Below are 19,755 nucleotides of genomic sequence, written 5' to 3'. Positions count from 1 at the left end.
CTTATACATGATGTTATGGTTCGTTAAATTTGAAATGTTTAAAATAAGACATCTGAAGATCACATGAGCATGTCCTGTCAGATCATATCTCTTCTATATCATGCCAAAGCTTGAGCCTGCAGTGTCATAATTGAAATCGATACCACTTTGAGAGCCTTTGAAACGTGTGTCAAAGCCGTATGGATGAAAGAGTTCATACTCAGAAGCATTAAGCCTGGCATGCTTCAAAAAGACGAGGACACCTATAAGCAGAAATGAGAAAGAAACAGTCGAAAGCAAGACTAGCTATTTCTTTATGTGTCTATTTACATGATGGTCAATGTGTGAGTCTTTCTATTAGTCTATCTATCTATCTATCTATCTATCTATCTATCTATCTATCTATCCTATCTATCTATCTATCTATCTATCTATCTATATATCTTTAGATGTCTGTCTGTTTGTCTGTCTGACTGACTGTCTTTCTGTCTAAGAAGTGCAGTTGTTGAGCCATAAATTGAATACTAGTGCACCAAGGCAAATTTCCCCAGGAGTCTATGATGCACACAGTGATTTACCATCGCTATGCTAAACACCACAGACTGATTATGGACATGGGAATGACAGGGACGGAGGGTGGGGTGGGGTGGTGCTTGTCCAGCCAGACAGTGGCATCTTTCATGGAGCAGTGTGTGTGTGTGTGTGTGTGTGTGTGTGTGCACCCATGCGCTCGCATGCAATAGAAAGAGAAAGAGAGATTGGGAATATATAAAGAGAGATAAATTAGCAGGGAGTGAGAGAGAATTTATATGAGAGGAGTAAAGATATTCAGAGAGAAAAGGAGAGAGGAGGAGGGCGAAAGAGAGAGAGAGTGAGATAGACATGAAGGGAGACAGAGAGGCTAAAGCGGCAGAAAACATGAGAAAGAGAAAGAGAGAGAAGGAGGGAAAGTGAGAAGGAGGTGAGAGAAGGAGAGGGAGAGAGATGGAGAGAGAGAGAGTATGTGTGTGTGACAGAGAAAGGGAGAGAAAGAGAGAGGATGTGTGTGTGACAGAGAAAGGGAGAGAAAGAGAGAGGATGTGTGTGTGACTGAGAGAGAGAGAGAGAGAGAGATGTGTGTGTGACTGAGAGAGAGAGAGAGAGAAATATAGAGAAAGAGAAAGTGAGGTAAAGAAGTGTGAGAAGTATCAGTGCCCTTTAGAGGACCTCTGTCCAAATCAGAGGCACATCCCCAACACCAACACCACTGAGAGCAGGGTGTGCTCCAAAAGCCTGGCTAAAGGGTGCCAGCGCAACAGAAATATCTGCAACCATTTTGGGACAAGGGGAGGGTGCGCGGGGGACAAGGTTGGGGAAGGTGGGGCGGAATTAGACCAGGCCGATCACACAGGGGGCCCCTTACCGGCCCCTTCTGATCCACTTACACGGCACTCCCCAGCTCACGGCTCTGCCAAAACAGGCCATGGAAATCGCTAAATGATCAGAACATTGCATCGGCTCCGCTCCGCCATGACTGAGCTCATTCCTCCACACACCTCCAACAACACAACCCCATTCTTTACTCACACACACACACACACACACACACAGACATCTCACACCATATACAAGAGCGCTGAACAGATAATCTCACACCACGATCTCACACACACCACATCACCACATCATGATCTCACACCACTCTCACACACACACATACACACACACACACACAGACACACACACACACACACGTATAGTATATATATACTCTTTTGATCCCGTGAGGGAAATTCGGTCTCTGCATTTATCCCAATCCGTGAATTAGTGAAACAGACACACACACACACACACACACACACACAAAACCCGCGAGCAATGTCCACAAGCGTTTCCGCTTCATCCCCCTCCACAGCTGCCTGCCCGCTCGGTCACGGCCTCGCTCCTCTCCTCTCGTCTCAGCGTCGTCGCTCAGGGCCAGATTATGGTCGCCGGCATGGCAGCATGGGCACAATTAGCAGACAGGTGCAGGAAATTGCACTCGGCGCAAGTGGTGTCATTCCGCTCACCTACCTGACAGCGAGGCTCAGGCTCATGCCAAATGAACACCTCTGACTGCCACTCAGAATCTACATTTTCAGACACACACACACACACACAAAAGAGAAAAGAAGGTAGAAAGAAAGAGGAACAGGCAAAATAAAATAGTGTGGGTCCATGAAATTGCTCTTAGACTTTTGGGCAGAACCTTCAAAAAGAGGATTTGATACTCTAGGCATCCTGAGAGGGTCTCTAGGGCTTAAACTCCTGAAAGTCAGGTGGGAGGGCTCCCTGTAAAAAAGGCAATGTCTGGGCTGTCTTTTCTTGGCCCACTCGCTTCCTGAGTGCGAGTGATTTATCACAGACGTGCTATTAATCGGTAAGAAAGAAAAATGTGCACTGAATCACACTGAGATTTCCAGTTCAGCTGGAATTGGTGAAAGACCTATAACCTTCTAATCGCACTTTGGATAAGGATGTGTTCTTGGACCCAAAAATATAACAATAAATAATTAAGGGTGAGCAGCTTTAATTTTCACTGTGAATGTCACTTTGTTTTTCCATTCTGCTAATTTCCCTAAGGATATCAACAATGACAGAGGTTGATGAGCAATTGTCGATAGGCAATTAAAAAATTATTGCACATAATTGAGGCCTCCACTGCGAGTGTGATCCTTTCTGATTAAGTTATTTCATTTTTATTCTCAACATCTTAATCATCTATGATATAGTCATCATTGTGAGTTTACAACTGAACCCTCTGTGCCCTCTCGTGTCGCCGCAGTTATGTGGAATTAAACATCCGCTCCCTCTCTCGTAATGTGTTTACATGAAAATTAATTACGCTTTTCACTTGACTCCACCTTCATGGGTGGCTTTGTGAGGAGAGGTCAACCAACAGATGAGGAAAGTAAGGAAAATAAAGACAATAGATGATTTTGCTGGGCACACATCAAGAGATGAATGCGACTGTGTAACAATAGCGCTTTCATTGAGGTAACTGAATGGGTTGTAATTATCTATTTTTTCTGATTAACAAAGCATTGTTGTAGGACTTTCGTTTACTGTGCTCCTCATTACAGAGGTCACAAAGGTCAAATGAAAACTCAGTGTTTGCAAATCCTTGAAATCAGACGCTGGCAGTGCAGCATTGCCCTCTATTGGTCACGGTTGTGACAGACATGTTTTTCTGGGGTGGATGCTGGCTCCTCAAACCCATTCAGCTCAGCTAGAGCTGCACTATATAAAAACACTTCGTTTTCTGTTGCATATTGTGATCATTTTAAAACTTCATAGAGGTTTGTTTATATGCGCAGTGCATCAACTAAACCAAGGTCATGGGAAAACATTTCAACATCCATTTCAGAGTTGAATCAAAACAAGGCATTTCAACACACATTTCAGAGTGAGGCACCAATCAAGGTAAGATTATTTCACAGGTCACTTAGCATCTTTGGTCAATAACTGACTAAACCGTCTATGTCGTCAGATGCACAACCGATTAAAAGTTTACAAAGAAAAGCCCAGAGATGACGCCATCATATAGCCTATGAACAACATACCTCAATTTCCTCCACATGTAGGATCCCTTAGGCGGTGCATTAGCGGTATCTGGTGGCATCAAGTGATACTACAAGCAATTATACGTCCTCGGTTCGATTTCTTATCTCAGGCTCAGTTTGAGTACGCCATTGTTCTCCATGCCATGGGCCATTAAATCCAATCAAGATCATCACGATTCTCATAGATAATTTTGCTATTCCTCTTTGTTTAAACCGACAGTGACAGTGTCCCCTGTCTGCTTGCGTTAGGCCGTTGTTTGTTACAGGTTACTTGTGATTATTATGCACCGTTGGTAGGGTGGCACTCTTCGAGCTGTCTGCTGTCTCTGCCCGCGTGGCCAAGGTCACGGAGACTGCCAGAAACATCACGCCGGCCATATGTCGCTGAGCTGCTTATCTATTTCGGAACACACTCTTCTACATTGCAACATTATCAGCTGTAACATCGTTTTACTGTAGGCCATTACAAAATACCATCACACCATGGTCTTATAAGCTAGAGTAGGCCAACCTGTGAGCATTAGGCCTCGTATTTTGTATTTATCTAACTGGGGTGTGTGTCCGCACATTATTTTTTCCTTTGATGTGCGCACATACATTTAAAATGCATACTGTAAATTTTGGAATTTTGCCAATTTATTAATTAATTAGGTTTAGCCTACATGCTGATCTGTTAATACTAGCCTAGTCTACTGATGTGTTTTTTAGTGGCGGTCTGCTATCCAACCGCAGCGAACGTAGGCTAATTGCAGGGCAATTTCAGAGAGCAAATTGTCAGAGTAGCCTACTAATAGTTGATCAATTACTCTCGCAGATGACGTTGATTTAATGAATCCTTATTCCGACAAGTATATCTCTATAGTCAAAACTAATGAGGCTACTAATTTTCTTCATTTGCACTGGAAACCCCATATTAAACTTACAGTCACAACCCCTGCGCCCCGGTGCCATCTCCGTAGCTTTGGGTGATTAAAATAATTACATGCACTATGCGTCGACATCAAGGGATGTTTCCCCATAATCGGCCCGTGTTCTCTGTTCCTCTGATACTATCTATTGTGTGAAAAGTGGAAGCATTCGATCTTCTCAGGTCTTTAATTAAACCGCGCAAGGAAAACACACACGCTCCCGTGGTTAGAGGGATCATTTAGCGTTGCTTCACTGGGCTCGGATGAAAGGACCTACGCTCCCCCATCATATTAGCAAGAGGTTGATGGAGCACTTGCGCCTGGCTGAGCCGGCGGACACCTCATGAATCTTTTCCAAGAGAATTGCCAGAAATACAGATAGCCTTTTGCCATTAACTTTTTGCTGTGGTATGCTTAATTATAAAAGTTCTCTGGGTGTTTGCCAGGGCCACATTGGCGGTGTGTTCACACATCGACCCCGGCCATCGTCTAATGGATTAAATGGACTTTTTATTTAGGAGAGGGAGGGGTGTCCTCCTAAGGGACTGTGTGATCTTGTAAAAAAGTGTTCCAAGGGGGCCTCTTTTGGATGACCTTTGATGCTCCTCACACCTTCCGCCGCCCCCGTTGCCACCCTCACTCTCTCCCCACAGCAGATGGGAAGTGAGCCTCGGTATCCTCATTCCATATTCGGCAGGTCTACAGGCTGTTGCGTCGGTTGTGGGGTTGAGAAAATTAAATATTCATGTATAAAAATGAATGGGCACCCCTGGTTGAAGAGCGTGCCCATTTATTCAAGTCGCGCAAGGCTCATTAACCCGCTGACGGGATAGCAGGTCACGCTGATTTCCTTACCAACATTTAACATCTACCGCCTGTCTCTCTCTTTGTCCTGCCCCCTCTTCTTCTCTGTTGGACCCCCTCTTCACACACGTGCAAACACACACACACACACACACACACACACACACACACGCACACGCACACGCACACATACACCAGCACCCATATCACACCACATACATACAAAAAAGGCTATTTAGAGATAACACCCTAAATATTGCTCATTTATCTGTTGAACTTATCTCTTCTGCTATTCTTCCCTAAACAATTCAGATACGCTTCAGTGATGATGGGCTATATTATGCACAAGTGCACAGTGTTAATTAATCTACAGGAGTGTGTTTCAGCGAGTGATTAACTCTTCGTCACATGTCAAAACAGAGAAAAAGTGTGAAAGTTAAACTATCCGACGGCGCAGCATATGGGAGGCGCGAGAGTCTGCGTCTCACTGTGCGGCGGGTGCCAAGGGACACCAGCTGACAGAGCTGAAGTTAGCCTCTCATTCATCGCATTGCTCACCCGCAGTTGACTTCAGAGGTTTAGTATGCAGTTGACATGACCTAATGGGTTCATGGGAGTGTCTTTTTCTAGATCTAAAATATAGAAAGTATAAGTTTATTCGCCTACTTGACTATTTTTACAGAACACCACCCCTTATAGTATAGAATCCCGAAAAAAAACTTTTAACTTGATTCGACTCGTTTACTATATTTTACCTCATGATATCATGATATAAATGATTCATAGCAATGCTAGACGTCAAAATATTTGTTATCCGGGCTCTCCCTGGCGACAGGTGTGTCTTACCACTTGCTTCCCACCTGTTCATTTTATTGCCTCAAACAACGTCTTTGAGATTACTCACTTTTACAGTTTATTTGAAAACGGGCTTATAAATGTATTGAGGTGATTGCTGCAACATCTACCACAGTTTAAACCAAAATAACCAATTGTATTTGATACAAATTACATGACGAAGTTTTTGGTTAAGTGAAGTAAGTTTAACTTCAGTTGTTAGCATTTTACAAAAATACCACAATGGTCTATTAAATCATGTTTTTATTGTCTGGAGAGGGTACCATAACATGTGATAAGTGGCCTTTATTGGTGCGCCTTTGAAGTGTAGGCTGTCAACGCAAGCACAATCATATTATGCTTATTTACAAATGATCATTTAAATTAACTTTCGCTGTTATTTCTTCTTTCAGTTCAGCATGGCTTGAAGTAGCCTAACCCTTTATGCAAACAAACAAAAAAGATCAAAATCATGCACCAATTCACCTGCCTTGTGCACCAACCCATTACCTATGTGCAGTCGTTAATTACTGCTGTATTAGTAAAAGAGTTATAAAAGTCAACTTCCTTTTCCCCAGGGAGTCTGTCATTTAGCCTGGCAGATAGGGTGTCTCTGGGCGGAGGAGGGGGGAGGCAGCGGTATAAGGCAAGGGACTCCTGAGGTGGAGTGGGAACACAACTTCACTCAGGACTCAGAACAAGACTAAAAGTGTGATCAGAAGAGCTGCGATAAAATTTCAACATTTCACTGAGGAATTTTGAGGATTTATCTTGGCTTGAGATAAGTCATCACTGCTCTAATTCACAGAATTCTACAGTTTTTGTTTTGTTTTTTAGTTTGTTTTGTTTGTCTTTTCTGCACCTGCAATGTCCTCCAAGGCAAAACATCTTAATTGGTCGGAGGGGAACATTCGGGATCGACTGGCTGAAGAACTTTCGGATCCATCCAGACTTGCACGCAGCGACTCTAGAAACTGGCTATCCCCAACCGCTCCGCTGCACACATACACGTCCACTGCGGGAGTTGCTGTAGGCCAGTATGGGCACGCTACTGTGGACGTCTCCCTGGAAAATTCGACGTCTGGAAATAAAATGAGCGAGAATCCTCTTGGCATTGCCGGGGTCCTGTCTGTAGGTCAGGGAGGCAATACCAAACCGCAAAGCGGGCCACAGAAGCACCGGCGCGTCGCGGCCAACGCCAGGGAGCGCCGGAGGATGCACGGGCTTAACCATGCTTTTGACAAACTTAGGAGTGTTATACCGTCAATGGAGAACGAGAAGAAGCTATCCAAATACGACACACTCCAGATGGCACAGATATACATCAATGAACTGTCCGAGTTGTTAGACGGTGTGGTGCAGTCGGACTGTCGAGGACCGAGAGGGACCTGCATGTCTCAAGACTGCCTGAGACGGGAGAACTCGATTCAGGCGTTCTCACCTGACAGCCTGACGCGAACCGGCCTTGTATACGCGATGGAGCCATCCCAGCCTCCCATACACCTGATGGGAGATGCCCGTGACGCCGAAGACACTGTCGGGCGTTTGCTCATACTGTCCACTTCCAAATCGGATTTTTCGAAGGACAAGAACGAATGTGGAGGGTCCAACGGCAGCGATGGTGAATCTTCGCTCTTAAGTGATGCCGAGGACGGTCACGGCTTGACTCACTGACAGAAAGCCATTTTCAGTGACTTTAAATGGACAAAAATAGAACAAAACTTTAAAATGAATCTGTCTGTGTTATAGTAGACAAAATAAACCAAATAGATACTGTAGAGATCTCTGAGGTTAGTTCACATTATCACATAAATCCGTCAATGGCTTAAAATGCAGTGCAAAACTCCACATCCTTTGAAATGTCTGGATATCTTGATTTAGTATAAATACTCTCATGAATAACCAGGCTCTTTAGCTGCACTTTATTGGCCTCACCATAGTCCAAACCTTAATATAGTCTTTTCTTTTGAAAGTAATGTCTATGGTCATGAACTGTTTCAAAATGAGCTATTTATGTATTTTATTGAGTTGAGTGTCTTTATGTCAAATCAATGAGTTGTTGAATAAAGTAAATCTCATTTTGTATTCATGTATATCTCTTTTAAACATGTGCTTTACCATAGTGTGTGTCAAGTAGCAGACATATAGGAAGGTCAGGACACTCCTCACCAGTTACCACACAAACATATTAATTCATTTCTTATATCAATTAATTGTTATTTACAACATAGTTGTATTTTTTTATCATAATAGGTCACAGAGCATTGTTCTATAGTTTTTATTTCCCCTAGTCACATGTCAAAGTTCTTCGGATAAAAGGTGCCATCTGAATCTGTTCTTTCTGTGGGGAGAGTAGGTTGGATCTGGAACTTGGCCAGGTCTTTGAACAGGATGTTTGCGAGTGTTTGTTTGAAGTTGACAGGGATCTCGGAGGTGGTGGTGATAACGTGAGCGCCTCCTTCTTCCACACTCCTCGCCCTCTCCCCCTCCTCCTCTCCCTCCTCCTCCTCCTCCACCACCCTCTCCTCTAGTGTCCTGACCAGAGTTCTTCTCTGCGCTGGAGGAGGAGGAAGAGGAGGAGGAGGTGGATGGTCCGCCACTCTGCTGTAGACACAATCCTGCTCCTGGCTGCTTGGCGCCTCCTCGTAACTGTCCTCAAGACCGCTCAGCTTAGAGTAAACCAGAGAATCGTCGTTGGGGTGGTGGCCAGAGTCATTCCCGATGGAGCTGTACTTCTCCTCCTCGCTCTCGTCCCTGCTGTCACTGGACGGCAGGCTCGGGAGCATGCTGAGCGGCATCTTGGGCAGTTTGGGCTGGGCCCTCGGCTTTGGCTGCATCTCGATGACGGAGAAGAGGTCCTTGTGAGAGCTGGCGGGTGGCGGTTGGGGTCTCGCGGGGAGCTCTGGCAGGGAGATGTTCCAGCGTGACAGCGCCGCGGGCGCCATCGAGCCCCTGAACGATGGGGGTTTGGGGATAACCGGCAAAGCCACAGGCTCTGGGGGTGGGGCTGGCCTGGGGTCCAGTCGTCCGCTTTGACGGGCGATGGCCTCCTCCATGGCCCGGTAAATCTCCGGCCCTTGCTTTGATAAGAAAGTAAAGTGGCCCTCTCCAGATTCGGAGCGCCTGCCAGCCTCTATTGTAACACCTCCCTCCTAGGGGAAACATAGAGGTCAAGGGATCTTTTCAACTCCTCTGACAACTCCACAATTATATTTCTATACATGTACATCTTTTTGTTTATGTAAAGCACACTAAATGACCTCTGTGTATGAAATGCGCTATATAAATTAACTTGACTTGACTTGACATAAACAAACAGTCATACCTTTAAAGTCCCAAATCTGCGCAAGAGTCGGTAGGGCCAGCAATAGATGGTCTTTGAAGTCTCAAGGTCCAGGAGAGACAGGGAGTCTGTGTCAGGACAGAGAGCATAGCTGCCTGCCAAACAACACCGCGTCGCAGCCCCTGTCTGTTGAACTTTGACCTGATACTGACCTGGGGAAAGAGAGCAGTGCGGCCAGTTGTCAGAGGGATGAAGAAGACAAACCAGATTGCACAGGAATGATCAGGTCTCGGTAAGCCCAAAGTTGCAGCGAACGCCGGTAATGAATCTTACAGCACAATGATAGACACAGAATGATGCCATAGATATGGGCACAACACATGACTAGAAATACACTCCCGTATCTACAGACACTGTGACCTACAGCAGCACGGAGTGGGTGCCTCGTGCAACCAGTCACCTGATCATGATATGCCAAATTAATGATTTCAATTGATGCACGCTCAATTCATGCACGCCATAGTACATGTTTGCAGCTTCAAGGGTCTTGTCAAAAAGCTTAGAGAAAGTTCAGTTTGTGAAGACAAGTGAATTGCATGCAGTATGTGGCATGTAGCCCTACATTTATATACATTTCTCAGCCATGGTAACATTGAAAAAAAAGTGTGAGGTGAGCATGCTGTAAATATGAGCATGCTGTAAATGCATTATTTAGGCTAACGCAGGAACTATAAGAACACCCACTTCTAACAACTCCATTAATTCCTCTTTAATTGACTGATGTTAAATGTGGAGAGGATGTTGACATCAAAGGAATATCACCACTCATATTTTCCACTGTAGGCTATTTAGAAATATCCGGTTACTCAAGACAGAGATGTGTCAAACTTACAAGTGATTATTATCTAGCTGGATTCGTTTCCAACAAAATGGTATCTTTTTTTACCTGACTTCCAACTTGAATAGAGTTCGTTTTCTGCCATGGATGTGTCTTCTTTGAGTGTTTTCCTGGCATCTGAAGTCCCATCATTTTTCTGTGAATGCATGGAGTTGATAACTGCTTACCAAGATAAACTGAAGCACATCCTCTTTCGCTGCTGTACCCTATCAGTATTTTTTATGGAGAACGGCCAAGCTGGTCATTTCTCAAGACGAGCTAGATGAGGAAGTAAAATGGTTGGCTATCTCAACTTCCCCTATTTATATCATACGCCTTTTGTAAAATAACAGAACCCTTAAAATCTAATCTATTCCCACTGCCGCAACCTTTAATTGGCAAACGTTAAAACGATAGATAAGCTATACCATGACCACCACCCCACATGTTAATGTTTAAAGAGAATACATATACAGGACATATAGGCCTTGTTTGCCTACCGGAAATGCCAGTTCACAAAGAGTCTGAAGCCAGTCTTTGACCATCGGCGTGGCGATGGTGTAGGTGCGCTGAGCGGTGTTCAGGTCGAAGGCGCCGAAGTCGGTCGGGCAGCTCTCCTCGGGGGCGAGGACAATGCTAAGGCAGTCGGAGAGACGGATGGCTCGCTTCTCCATCTTCTTCAGGCCCGGAGGCCTGGCTGAACTGGAGAAGCTCAGCGGCCCATCCCGCACATCATACAGCTCTATCCGGCCGATGCCAGAAGAACTGGGCTGGAAAAGTATCATCCAAGTCCTTTTCCAAAACTTCTGTTAAAGGCATAACCCACACACAGACAGCCAGATTAAAGTCAGATCATGTAAAAGGAAATAACAAGGTATTGAGAAATTTTGCCGCACGAAGTAGTTTCTCCAAAGGGACCGAAGAACCAGCCAGCCGAAGGAGGGGGGGCAGCAGAACACCCGTTTGGTCTCCGAACACATGCATGATTCATGCTCATTAAATGGAGGCAATTCAAAACCAATCACAGGAGGGGTTTATAATGTCTGCCTTCCTCCTTTTGCATTATTAATCGTGTAGCAATAACACTGCAGAGCCTTGAGACATTAGTCTCCAAGTAAAGGAGCATTAATTAATCCTCAGTTATTATTTTCCTCACAAAGCACCAAAGTTGGCTCACACACCCTTACTAGGTACATTAATTAATGTAGTCAACACAAGATGGAAGTCACCGATGCATTGCAAGAGCTGTTAAGTCACTGAAGCCACCATCCATATTTCCACCCTCACCATATGCGTTCAATACATCTACACGTAAGAGTAAGTATCTACCCACCTTTCCAAATTTCATTCCTTGAATCATTACCAGGCCTTCCTTTTCTACAACATCCATTGCTTGCCTGCTGTCGGTAACTTCAGCAAAGCGAAGAACAGAGGAAAACCCCTTTGAATGGTCACCCTTGCAGAGATGTCTGAGCTTGCCTTGTCATGCACACACACACACTCACGCCTTTTCTTAGTGACTACCTCAGAAACTTTCCGTCACGTCTAATTGTGTAAGTCATGCTGATAGTGGAACAAATCAGATCAGATTAGGTTACCAACGCCTACCAAGGACAGGAATCTATCAACAGCAGAAGAGGCACCACACATTGCTGTACTTAAAAACTTTATTTACATTTTATTAAGACAGCTTTTCATGAAGCCATAGGAAAGGACAAGAACACAATATGAAGATTAAAGAGATGTATTTTTTCACAATGTTTCACAGCCTGCGATAACTTGCACGGAGGTCAATAGCTTGGCGTTGCATATACACCACACCACATGACCTGAAACAAGCCACCCAAAATTACAAAACCACAGTTTGCCCTAAAAGACGTCACTGAAGTATATAGCCCGTGTGACCATGATCCTGCACTGTACACAACAATTGGTCCAACACAAAAAATACTTTCTTGGTTTTGACCTTGAAGTATTCGACACGACTGGTGACAGAGCCGACTCAGAAGTCCATAGAACTGTGAGCCAGGTAGTCTTTGCGGCCAATGTTGGTGACCTGCTTGGTCTGCACGGCCTCCAGTTTGGGACAGTCTGTAATACGATGGCCCAGACCACCGCAGAACGTACAACCTCTTTCTCCTGAGGGGAACAAACAAACACTTTCTTTCAGACATATTCACAACAAACAAACAATAAAGACAGAAAATGAAAGACACGGTCACTGTACACTAACACGTTCTATAAGATATGCTGTACACCATATCTAACAGAGCAGGAGATATATATGTACTCACTTATAAACAAACAATCAAAAGAAATACTTTATACATTTCAGTGTAATTTCTCCAGGCAAACTCAGACTTACCTCCAATGTCGAGCATGGTTTCGTCCCCCGTCTGCAGAATCTGAAGAACTGGTGGGACTTTCTGCTTGGCTTCGATTAACAAGGCCTTTAGGTCCATGAGAACAGACTCATCTGTGTAAAAAACACAATTGTGAGTGAGTGTCATCTCAAACTGTAGGGCCATCTGTGGTGAGAAACCTTCTATAGGTTTCTATACCAAATATAACAGTACAAGTGTATTTCTGGTGTAATGGAAATATTAGTCTGGGGCAGGCGTTTAACCACAACCTAACATGCAATCATTTTACTTACCACAGCCCTTGTTGATAAATGTTGTTGCAATTCCAGTCTTCCCCGAACGTCCTGTTCTTCCTATTCTGTGCACTAGGAAACAGACAGGTACATTAATCACATGGCTTCAGCAGTTGACATTTTACAGAAAAACATAAAATGTGATCGTAACAGGTCTTCTGAATCTTTGAGTCATAAGGACCTACCATAGTTCTCAATCTCCTCTGGCATGTCATAGTTGACGACATGCTGTATGGCTGGGAAGTCCAGACCTTTGGAGGCGACGTCAGTGGCCACTAACACATCCTTCTTCCCCTCCTTAAATGCTTCAATGGCTTTGGTTCGCTCCTCTTGATCTGGAAGGCAGGGAAAAAGAAGCAATAGAATCTTAGCAGTGCTAGTAACAGACAAAAAGAGAACAAGATGTTGGGAACAGGGAGAAGATATGTCAGAGCGCCACCTAGTGACATTCCACCACCTATTTACCTTTCCCTCCATGGATTGCAACAGCTTCCACGCCCTTTAGAAGAAGATACTCATGAATGGCATCCACATCAGCCTTTTTCTCAGCAAATATCAACACCTGTGAGAGGTGAAAAATAAAGAAAAGTTAGGAGAGAGACATAGATCGAAAAGCTATGTTCAAGTGATGTTTTTGAGAAAGGAAGTCTTACTGGTGGAGGGGTTTTCTGCAGACACTCCAGAAGATACACCATTTTCGCCTCTTCTTTCACATACTCCACTTCCTGTTAACAGATAGACATATTTTGGTCATTCTTTCCCCTTCGTTACATCATGGTTTACTAGCATGCTAAGCTAACCATCAGCCCTGTCTATTGTTTCCAGTCTGTTTTTTTTACTAGCGGCTAATGTTAGCTGGCCAAAACGGCAGAAGTGAACACTGACTGAAGTGATGTGCTTGGGTGTGCACATTTGTTGTGAACATTTGCATACTTCTGGGTATGCCTTTGTGAGGCTATATTACCATGGTTTCATGTACAACAGCACAGCACAAAACAGCAGCACAGATAAGTGCAGTCTGTGCTTGTGCTCACTAGAAACCCAGCCCATGACCTTGGAGAAACTAGAACTTTACGCTTCCAGTCAGGCAACAGGAGCACATCTATTCCAACAGGTTTATAATTTCCCTCAACTGAATTTCTCACCTGAATGACGTCCAAGCTGGCAGCACCTGCTCGGCCCACATTAATAGTGATGGGCTTGACCAGTGCACTCTTGGCAAAGTTCTGAATCTTCTTGGGCATGGTAGCACTGAACAGCAAGGTTTGTCTTTGACCCTGAAAGTCAGTCACATAAAAAAAATGTATTCAGGATATATTTGTTAAGACTTTCTTTATTAGGAAGCTGAAAAGTGTAAGAGCCCTCCCCCCTTTCAATGAATGCCCTGTTATTCATTCAACTCAACACCTACCTTGAAATAAGAGAAAATCGTTCGGATGTCCTCTTCAAAACCCATGTCAATCATTCTGTCAGCCTCGTCCAGGGCGAGGTATCGACAGATGTCCAAGCTTATCATCTTCTTCTGGAGCAGGTCCATGAGTCTACCTGGGGTGGCCACCATCATGTGCACTCCACTGTAATGAATAAAACACTTACATTTTACATTTATTCATCTAGCAGACGCTTATATCCTAAACGACTTACAAAAATACAATAGGAATAATATTCAAGCTACAATGCAGAGGAGACCTTAGGTAAGAATTTTGAAATACTACATCAAATACTTTTACTATAAGATGAGAGTGTAGAAGTTATAAGTAGTTGAGGAGAAAGTGGTAGAAGGAGGAGGTAGAGGAGGGAAGAAGGGGAAGTTCATGTTAGGTGTGTTAGGTTGTTAGAAGAGCAAACATTTCAATTCTGATTTAATGCTGATGCTGCTGCAAATTACATTTACTCATTTAGGCTACGTTTATACGGTGACGATGAAAAGAGAAGATGCAGAAGTGGCGTCTCGTCTGCATTTTTTTTTTATTCGCGTTTAGACGAGCATTCTCAGGGGGAAATCTTTGTTTATATGAAGACGCAAGAGTATGTGATATTCGATTGGGTATGCATTCCAGACCGCTGGGTGGTGGTGTGATAGAATCCCGGTACGTCACACGCAGACATTCTAATTTGACGGTTTAGCCAGAGAGGTAATCAAGGATCTTTGGTTTAGCCGTCTAGACGGAGACGCAACCCGGGTCGTCTTCAAAACTCTACACTCTGGAAGGAGTCTTCAGATTTTTGCGTCTTCAAGCCCGATGGCAGGGTCGCCGTGTAAACGAAAGGCACTTATGATAAAATATTTTGTCGTCTTCCTTAGCAATCGTTCTCGTATAAACGGCCCCTTAGTCAGAGCAACACCCAGTGTAGTGTGGAAGTCATGATTGTATGAGTGCTCCCTGTGCACTGAACCAACCTGACCAAGGTGGTTTTAGCATTTTGCACAGCAAAGTTTACAAAGCCAATGAGAAACAGATTAAAGATGATGAGAAAATGCATCATTTTTAGTTGCATTCATCTAAACAAATTTATGTTATGCCAGGATTTTTATATTTTAGGAACCTCTGGTCCATGTTGTCACTAAGGCTTTTGTGGAGCTTCTACCTACAAAGAAACTTTGGCTCTGCCCTAGGTTGATTCGCATGGTTGGAGTGCAATTTGGTCAACTGTTGTTGTTTTAAATGTGCTATATAAATAAAGTGACTTGACTTGACCTGAAGACTTAGGGCCTGTTTTTTGCGCTGATAGCGCCCTCAACTTCATTTTTTAGAGCGCTTCGGTCAAAAGTTTACTGTTGCTAGGTTATGGTCATCAAGAGAGAAGTGACATTGACAAGCCCAGCCCCACAGATTCTAAAAGTTGAACAGATTTCTACTTTCAGTGCTGCGGAAGGAGGATTTGTATAGAAAACAGCTGCTGTCGGTGCAAAAAAACGTGACTGGTGGACACAGGCCCTTAATGGGAAGACCTGAAGACTTACTGCTTGACCACCTCCATCTGCTCCTTGACAGACATGCCGCCAATGCACAGGGCAGTGCGCATCTGGGGTGCTCCCTCCTCCTCCAGGAGCTTGCAGTAGTACTCGATGATGCTGTGGGTCTGCCTGGCCAACTCTCTCTGCAAAGAGACACCACATTCACATTGATCTGTGTGATTCAACCTGGCTCTGCCTGGTGCAACAATCTGCTACAGGATCTAGCTATTTAATAGCCAAAACACTATCAACTCAAATCATATGATGGAATGAACAGCATTACTTTACTAAGCATGTGTTCATAGTAATATAACAGACATAAAAGCATGGGTGCAGCACAGAAATCAAGAACATGAACACACACACTCTCAAAAAAGAGAGTTTCTTATTGTATTAATTGTATATTGTTATTGTATAATCTTATTGTAGACGATACTTACTGAAGGGCATATAATGAGGCCATAGGGCCCCTCACGCTTGTAGAATGGTAACCTCTTCTCCTGTTCTAGGCAGAACATTATTATGGGCAAAGTGAAGACCAGTGTTTTCCCCGAGCCAGTGAACGCAATGCCAATCATGTCTCGCCCAGAGAGACTACAAGCAAACACAAAGGGCCATATAAATTATATCATTCCAAATCGGTTGTCTGATCAGTTATTTCATTTATTTCATGTATTGCAGGAAGCACAAGAGTATGACTGTACTCACATGGTTGGGATCCCTTGGATTTGAATTGGTGTTGGGTGCACAATCCCCTTCTTTTTCAGTCCCTTCAAAATAGCTGCGAGTAGACACCACACACAAATCAGACATTTTTTAGAATTTGAACTCGGAATCGAACTCGGGTCCCAGTGGGCATTTGGACCTGCATGTGGTATTGACACTGTAGCCAGAAATGTTTACATACATAGCATTTAAAAAAATAACTTTGTCAAAAAAAAAGTCGGCGACATGTGGCCCTTAAGATCTCTTACCCTGAGGGAATTTCATCTCCCTGAAGCTCTTGATTGGTAAAGGAACCGCTTCCCCGTCCACAAGAATGTGATACTTCTTCCTCACTCGATCATGCCTGGCTGGGGGCATAGCTAAGATGTACCGTGGGGGCTTCCAACTACACAGGTGGCAGAATATACATTCCATTAACATACAACATTACACTTGACCATGGTTCAGCAAACATTACAAACAAGCCTCAAACTGAAGAATCTTTACCAACCTTGTCTTGATTGGGTCCTCATATGTGATGCCTTTAGCCATTTCCTTCACAGACATCAAAGCTGTAAAGACAATATGTATGACTCGGTTTGACAATCAGTCAGAGGAGAGTAAAACTAAAACAAGATATGTGAGAGTGATTAGGAGTGATGAAGGTACAAAGTCACACTTACCTCTCCCTTCTGCTACACTCTCCAGAATCTTCTCTTCCTCTTTCAGCTGCTTTTCTTTGGCTGACTCTTTGCGAGCTGAAAAAAAAAAAAAGTAATTTACATCACTTTTCACACTGAATAAATTAAACTAGTGTAATTTCATAGAAAGTACACACACTGTATAGAAACTGTACACACTTGTATAGCCATCCTACAGGTTTAGTAAACAAAAGTATAAAAAAAAAACATCTATCTGAAATGGGTTTTGCCAGTACAATGCACAAAAACCAGTGATGTCATCTTACTTTTAGTTAGTTAGTTATCAAAAATAACCAGGCAAAAAATCTCAACACAATCATAGAAGGCCTTGCTCTTCTGTACAGTAGGTCTTAACAGGGGGCACGGGGCAGGCAAAGCATATCTGCACCTTCTGCCTTCTCCTTGAGGTGCTGGTGCTGGTCCAGCAGGCTTATGTTGGAGCGCGGGCCGAGCCCCTCATCCTCGTCCCTCTGCTCCCCCCCGCTCTCCTTGTTCTCCTCCTCCAGCAGCCCCTTGCCCCGCAGACGCTGGATCTTCTCCAGCTGCACCAGCACGCATACAGAGCAAATAAGAATTGGGTTTTGGAGCATGTTGACACACACAAAAGGAATTGGGTTCCAGTCATTGGTGTTTCTTTAATAGCAAAGACACATATATTATACAATATAATTTGGGGACATTGTTTATTATTATTATTTAAAAGTAGGCCACAATATACAAGTAGTACATACTATGTACAGGACAGGCAATGTACATAATGTGTGGTGTCTTAAGTGCCAAGACATTATTCAGGTCAGCTATTTATGAGGGTGATGGTATGGGGATTGGGAAAGAAGAATCTTGTAAGTAATGGTATATCAAATCTCTAGCTTGTCATTTGTAGCAATGTGTAGCAAAGACATTGGAAGAGGCAGCATGAGAATGGCATCTGAGGGTTTTAGATATTCTTTACCATCTGTTTTTTCCTCTCCTTGACTGGAATGTATGGCACGTAGCTTTCATCCTCTGAGCCGGACTTCTCGTCCTCGCCATAACTCCTCTGTTAAGGATGAAGCATAACCGATAGTTGTGCATTACCATAAAGCAGGCCAACGTTACCAGGAGCTACTTTTTGTAACATTAACTGTTAGTATTAGCTATCGGCTACTGTTACTATTACCTAATCGGCTAGAAAACACATGAAACAAGTAGCATAGTAAAGTTAATCTATAAAGGAAGCCACACATAAACTATTACATTACGTTACTTAAGGCGCAACTTGTTAAATTAATTGTTCGCTAACGTTAACGTAACAAACTTGCATAATCAGTTTATGTAGCACTGGCAACGGTTAGCTTGTAAAAGTTAGCTTGGTGGCTTTTTTGAAGTCGCGACAAATATCAACATTGTATCCACAGAGAATCAGACAAACACAGACCATGGACTAACGAGTAATACTGCGACATTGTTTAAAACAGAAATAAATAAGCAGCAGCAGAGCAACATACAACTAAAATAAAATTAGCAACATAGCTGTTAGCCATCACATTCAATAGCCATTTAACGTTAGTTCTACCTTTTTAGCTCTGTTTTCAACTTCCATTTTGCGTTTGTAATCACAGATGCGAATGAATTAAACCCGTGACTGATTCATATAACTTAGATGATATAAACGTCCCTGTGTATTTCGCAAATTAAACGAGTGGACACCTCATTTGTAGCAAAACCCTGCCTAACGTAGCACCAGCGTAGCACTCACGTTATCGCCTGTGTTTGTTTCGAAGTTTATACGGATACCTGTGAGGACTATAAAACACGCGTTTTTTGTAGGAGAGGTTTTTGAGAAGTTCCTGAAGTTCAGGTAGGATATGATAATGTAAAATGGCATTTTATGATCAATTAAATCGAACAGGATTATTATTGTTCTTATATGCATTTACAAAGCCCACAAGCCACATAACACCTGTACTGTTGCAGCTACACTGGTTACCAGTTACCCAGAGAGTCCAGTTTAAGATCTTACTGTTGACATATCTCTCCAAGACAAGGCCCTGCATAACCTTGCTCCCAATTATATCACAAGGATACAAGGATACAAGGATACAAGGAAGTTTATTGTTGGGGGCAGTGTGCAGCAAGTAAATAAAATGTATGTAGGGAGGCTTACTGTAGCAAGCATTGTGCTGTATGGATGTGAGGTGATGACAGTGATGATGTAAGTGTGTGTGTTTTGTGTGTGTGTGTGTTGGGGATGGAGATGGGGGTGGGGGGCAGAAAGGCTAGGCAATCAAGGACATGGGTAGATAGATGGAGGAGAAATCAAAAATAATAAATAAAAAGTTCTATGGAGATGTGCAAAATTTGGAGAAAGTTGCAGAAAGTCACATGTGTCATGTGCTGAGGAGTGAATGAGTGCAAATTCAGTATAGTGTGAATTCAGAGTTGGGAAATGTTTTAGAGTGCTGAGGAGTGAATGTGTGCAAAGTCAG

The 19,755-nt window shown here is 43.5% G+C and overlaps 3 protein-coding genes across 3 annotated transcripts; 1 reads left to right on the top strand and 2 right to left on the bottom strand.

Annotated features, from left to right (window-relative positions):
* Positions 1-6,426: 6,426 nt before the first annotated feature.
* atoh1b (atonal bHLH transcription factor 1b) lies at positions 6,427-8,009 on the top strand. Its single transcript, XM_048232009.1, has one exon. It carries the CDS (start codon positions 6,974-6,976, stop codon positions 7,778-7,780), a length of 807 nt encoding a protein of 268 aa, XP_048087966.1. The 5' UTR covers positions 6,427-6,973; the 3' UTR covers positions 7,781-8,009.
* Positions 8,010-8,111: 102 nt separating this feature from the next.
* dok3 (docking protein 3) lies at positions 8,112-11,824 on the bottom strand. The gene is made up of 5 exons (XM_048232010.1): positions 11,600-11,824; positions 10,767-11,072; positions 10,336-10,423; positions 9,432-9,601; positions 8,112-9,258 (listed from the first exon to the last, which is right to left on the bottom strand). Exons 1-5 carry the CDS (start codon positions 11,654-11,656, stop codon positions 8,398-8,400), a joined length of 1,482 nt encoding a protein of 493 aa, XP_048087967.1. The 5' UTR covers positions 11,657-11,824; the 3' UTR covers positions 8,112-8,397.
* A 95-nt stretch (positions 11,825-11,919) lies between these two features.
* Positions 11,920-19,031, bottom strand: LOC125286754 (probable ATP-dependent RNA helicase DDX41). The gene is made up of 17 exons (XM_048232008.1): positions 18,843-19,031; positions 18,240-18,326; positions 17,676-17,829; positions 17,270-17,344; positions 17,098-17,158; positions 16,856-16,992; positions 16,590-16,662; positions 16,322-16,475; positions 15,888-16,024; positions 14,334-14,496; positions 14,068-14,199; positions 13,576-13,647; positions 13,388-13,484; positions 13,108-13,257; positions 12,923-12,994; positions 12,632-12,742; positions 11,920-12,405 (listed from the first exon to the last, which is right to left on the bottom strand). The coding sequence occupies exons 1-17, from the start codon at positions 18,867-18,869 to the stop codon at positions 12,269-12,271; spliced, it is 1,839 nt and encodes a 612-aa protein (XP_048087965.1). The 5' UTR covers positions 18,870-19,031; the 3' UTR covers positions 11,920-12,268.
* Positions 19,032-19,755: the final 724 nt, after the last annotated feature.

Source organism: Alosa alosa, chromosome 21, assembly GCF_017589495.1.
Source record: "Alosa alosa isolate M-15738 ecotype Scorff River chromosome 21, AALO_Geno_1.1, whole genome shotgun sequence".
NCBI lineage: Eukaryota > Metazoa > Chordata > Actinopteri > Clupeiformes > Clupeidae > Alosa > Alosa alosa.
This window is presented reverse-complemented; position numbering and strand designations above follow the sequence as displayed.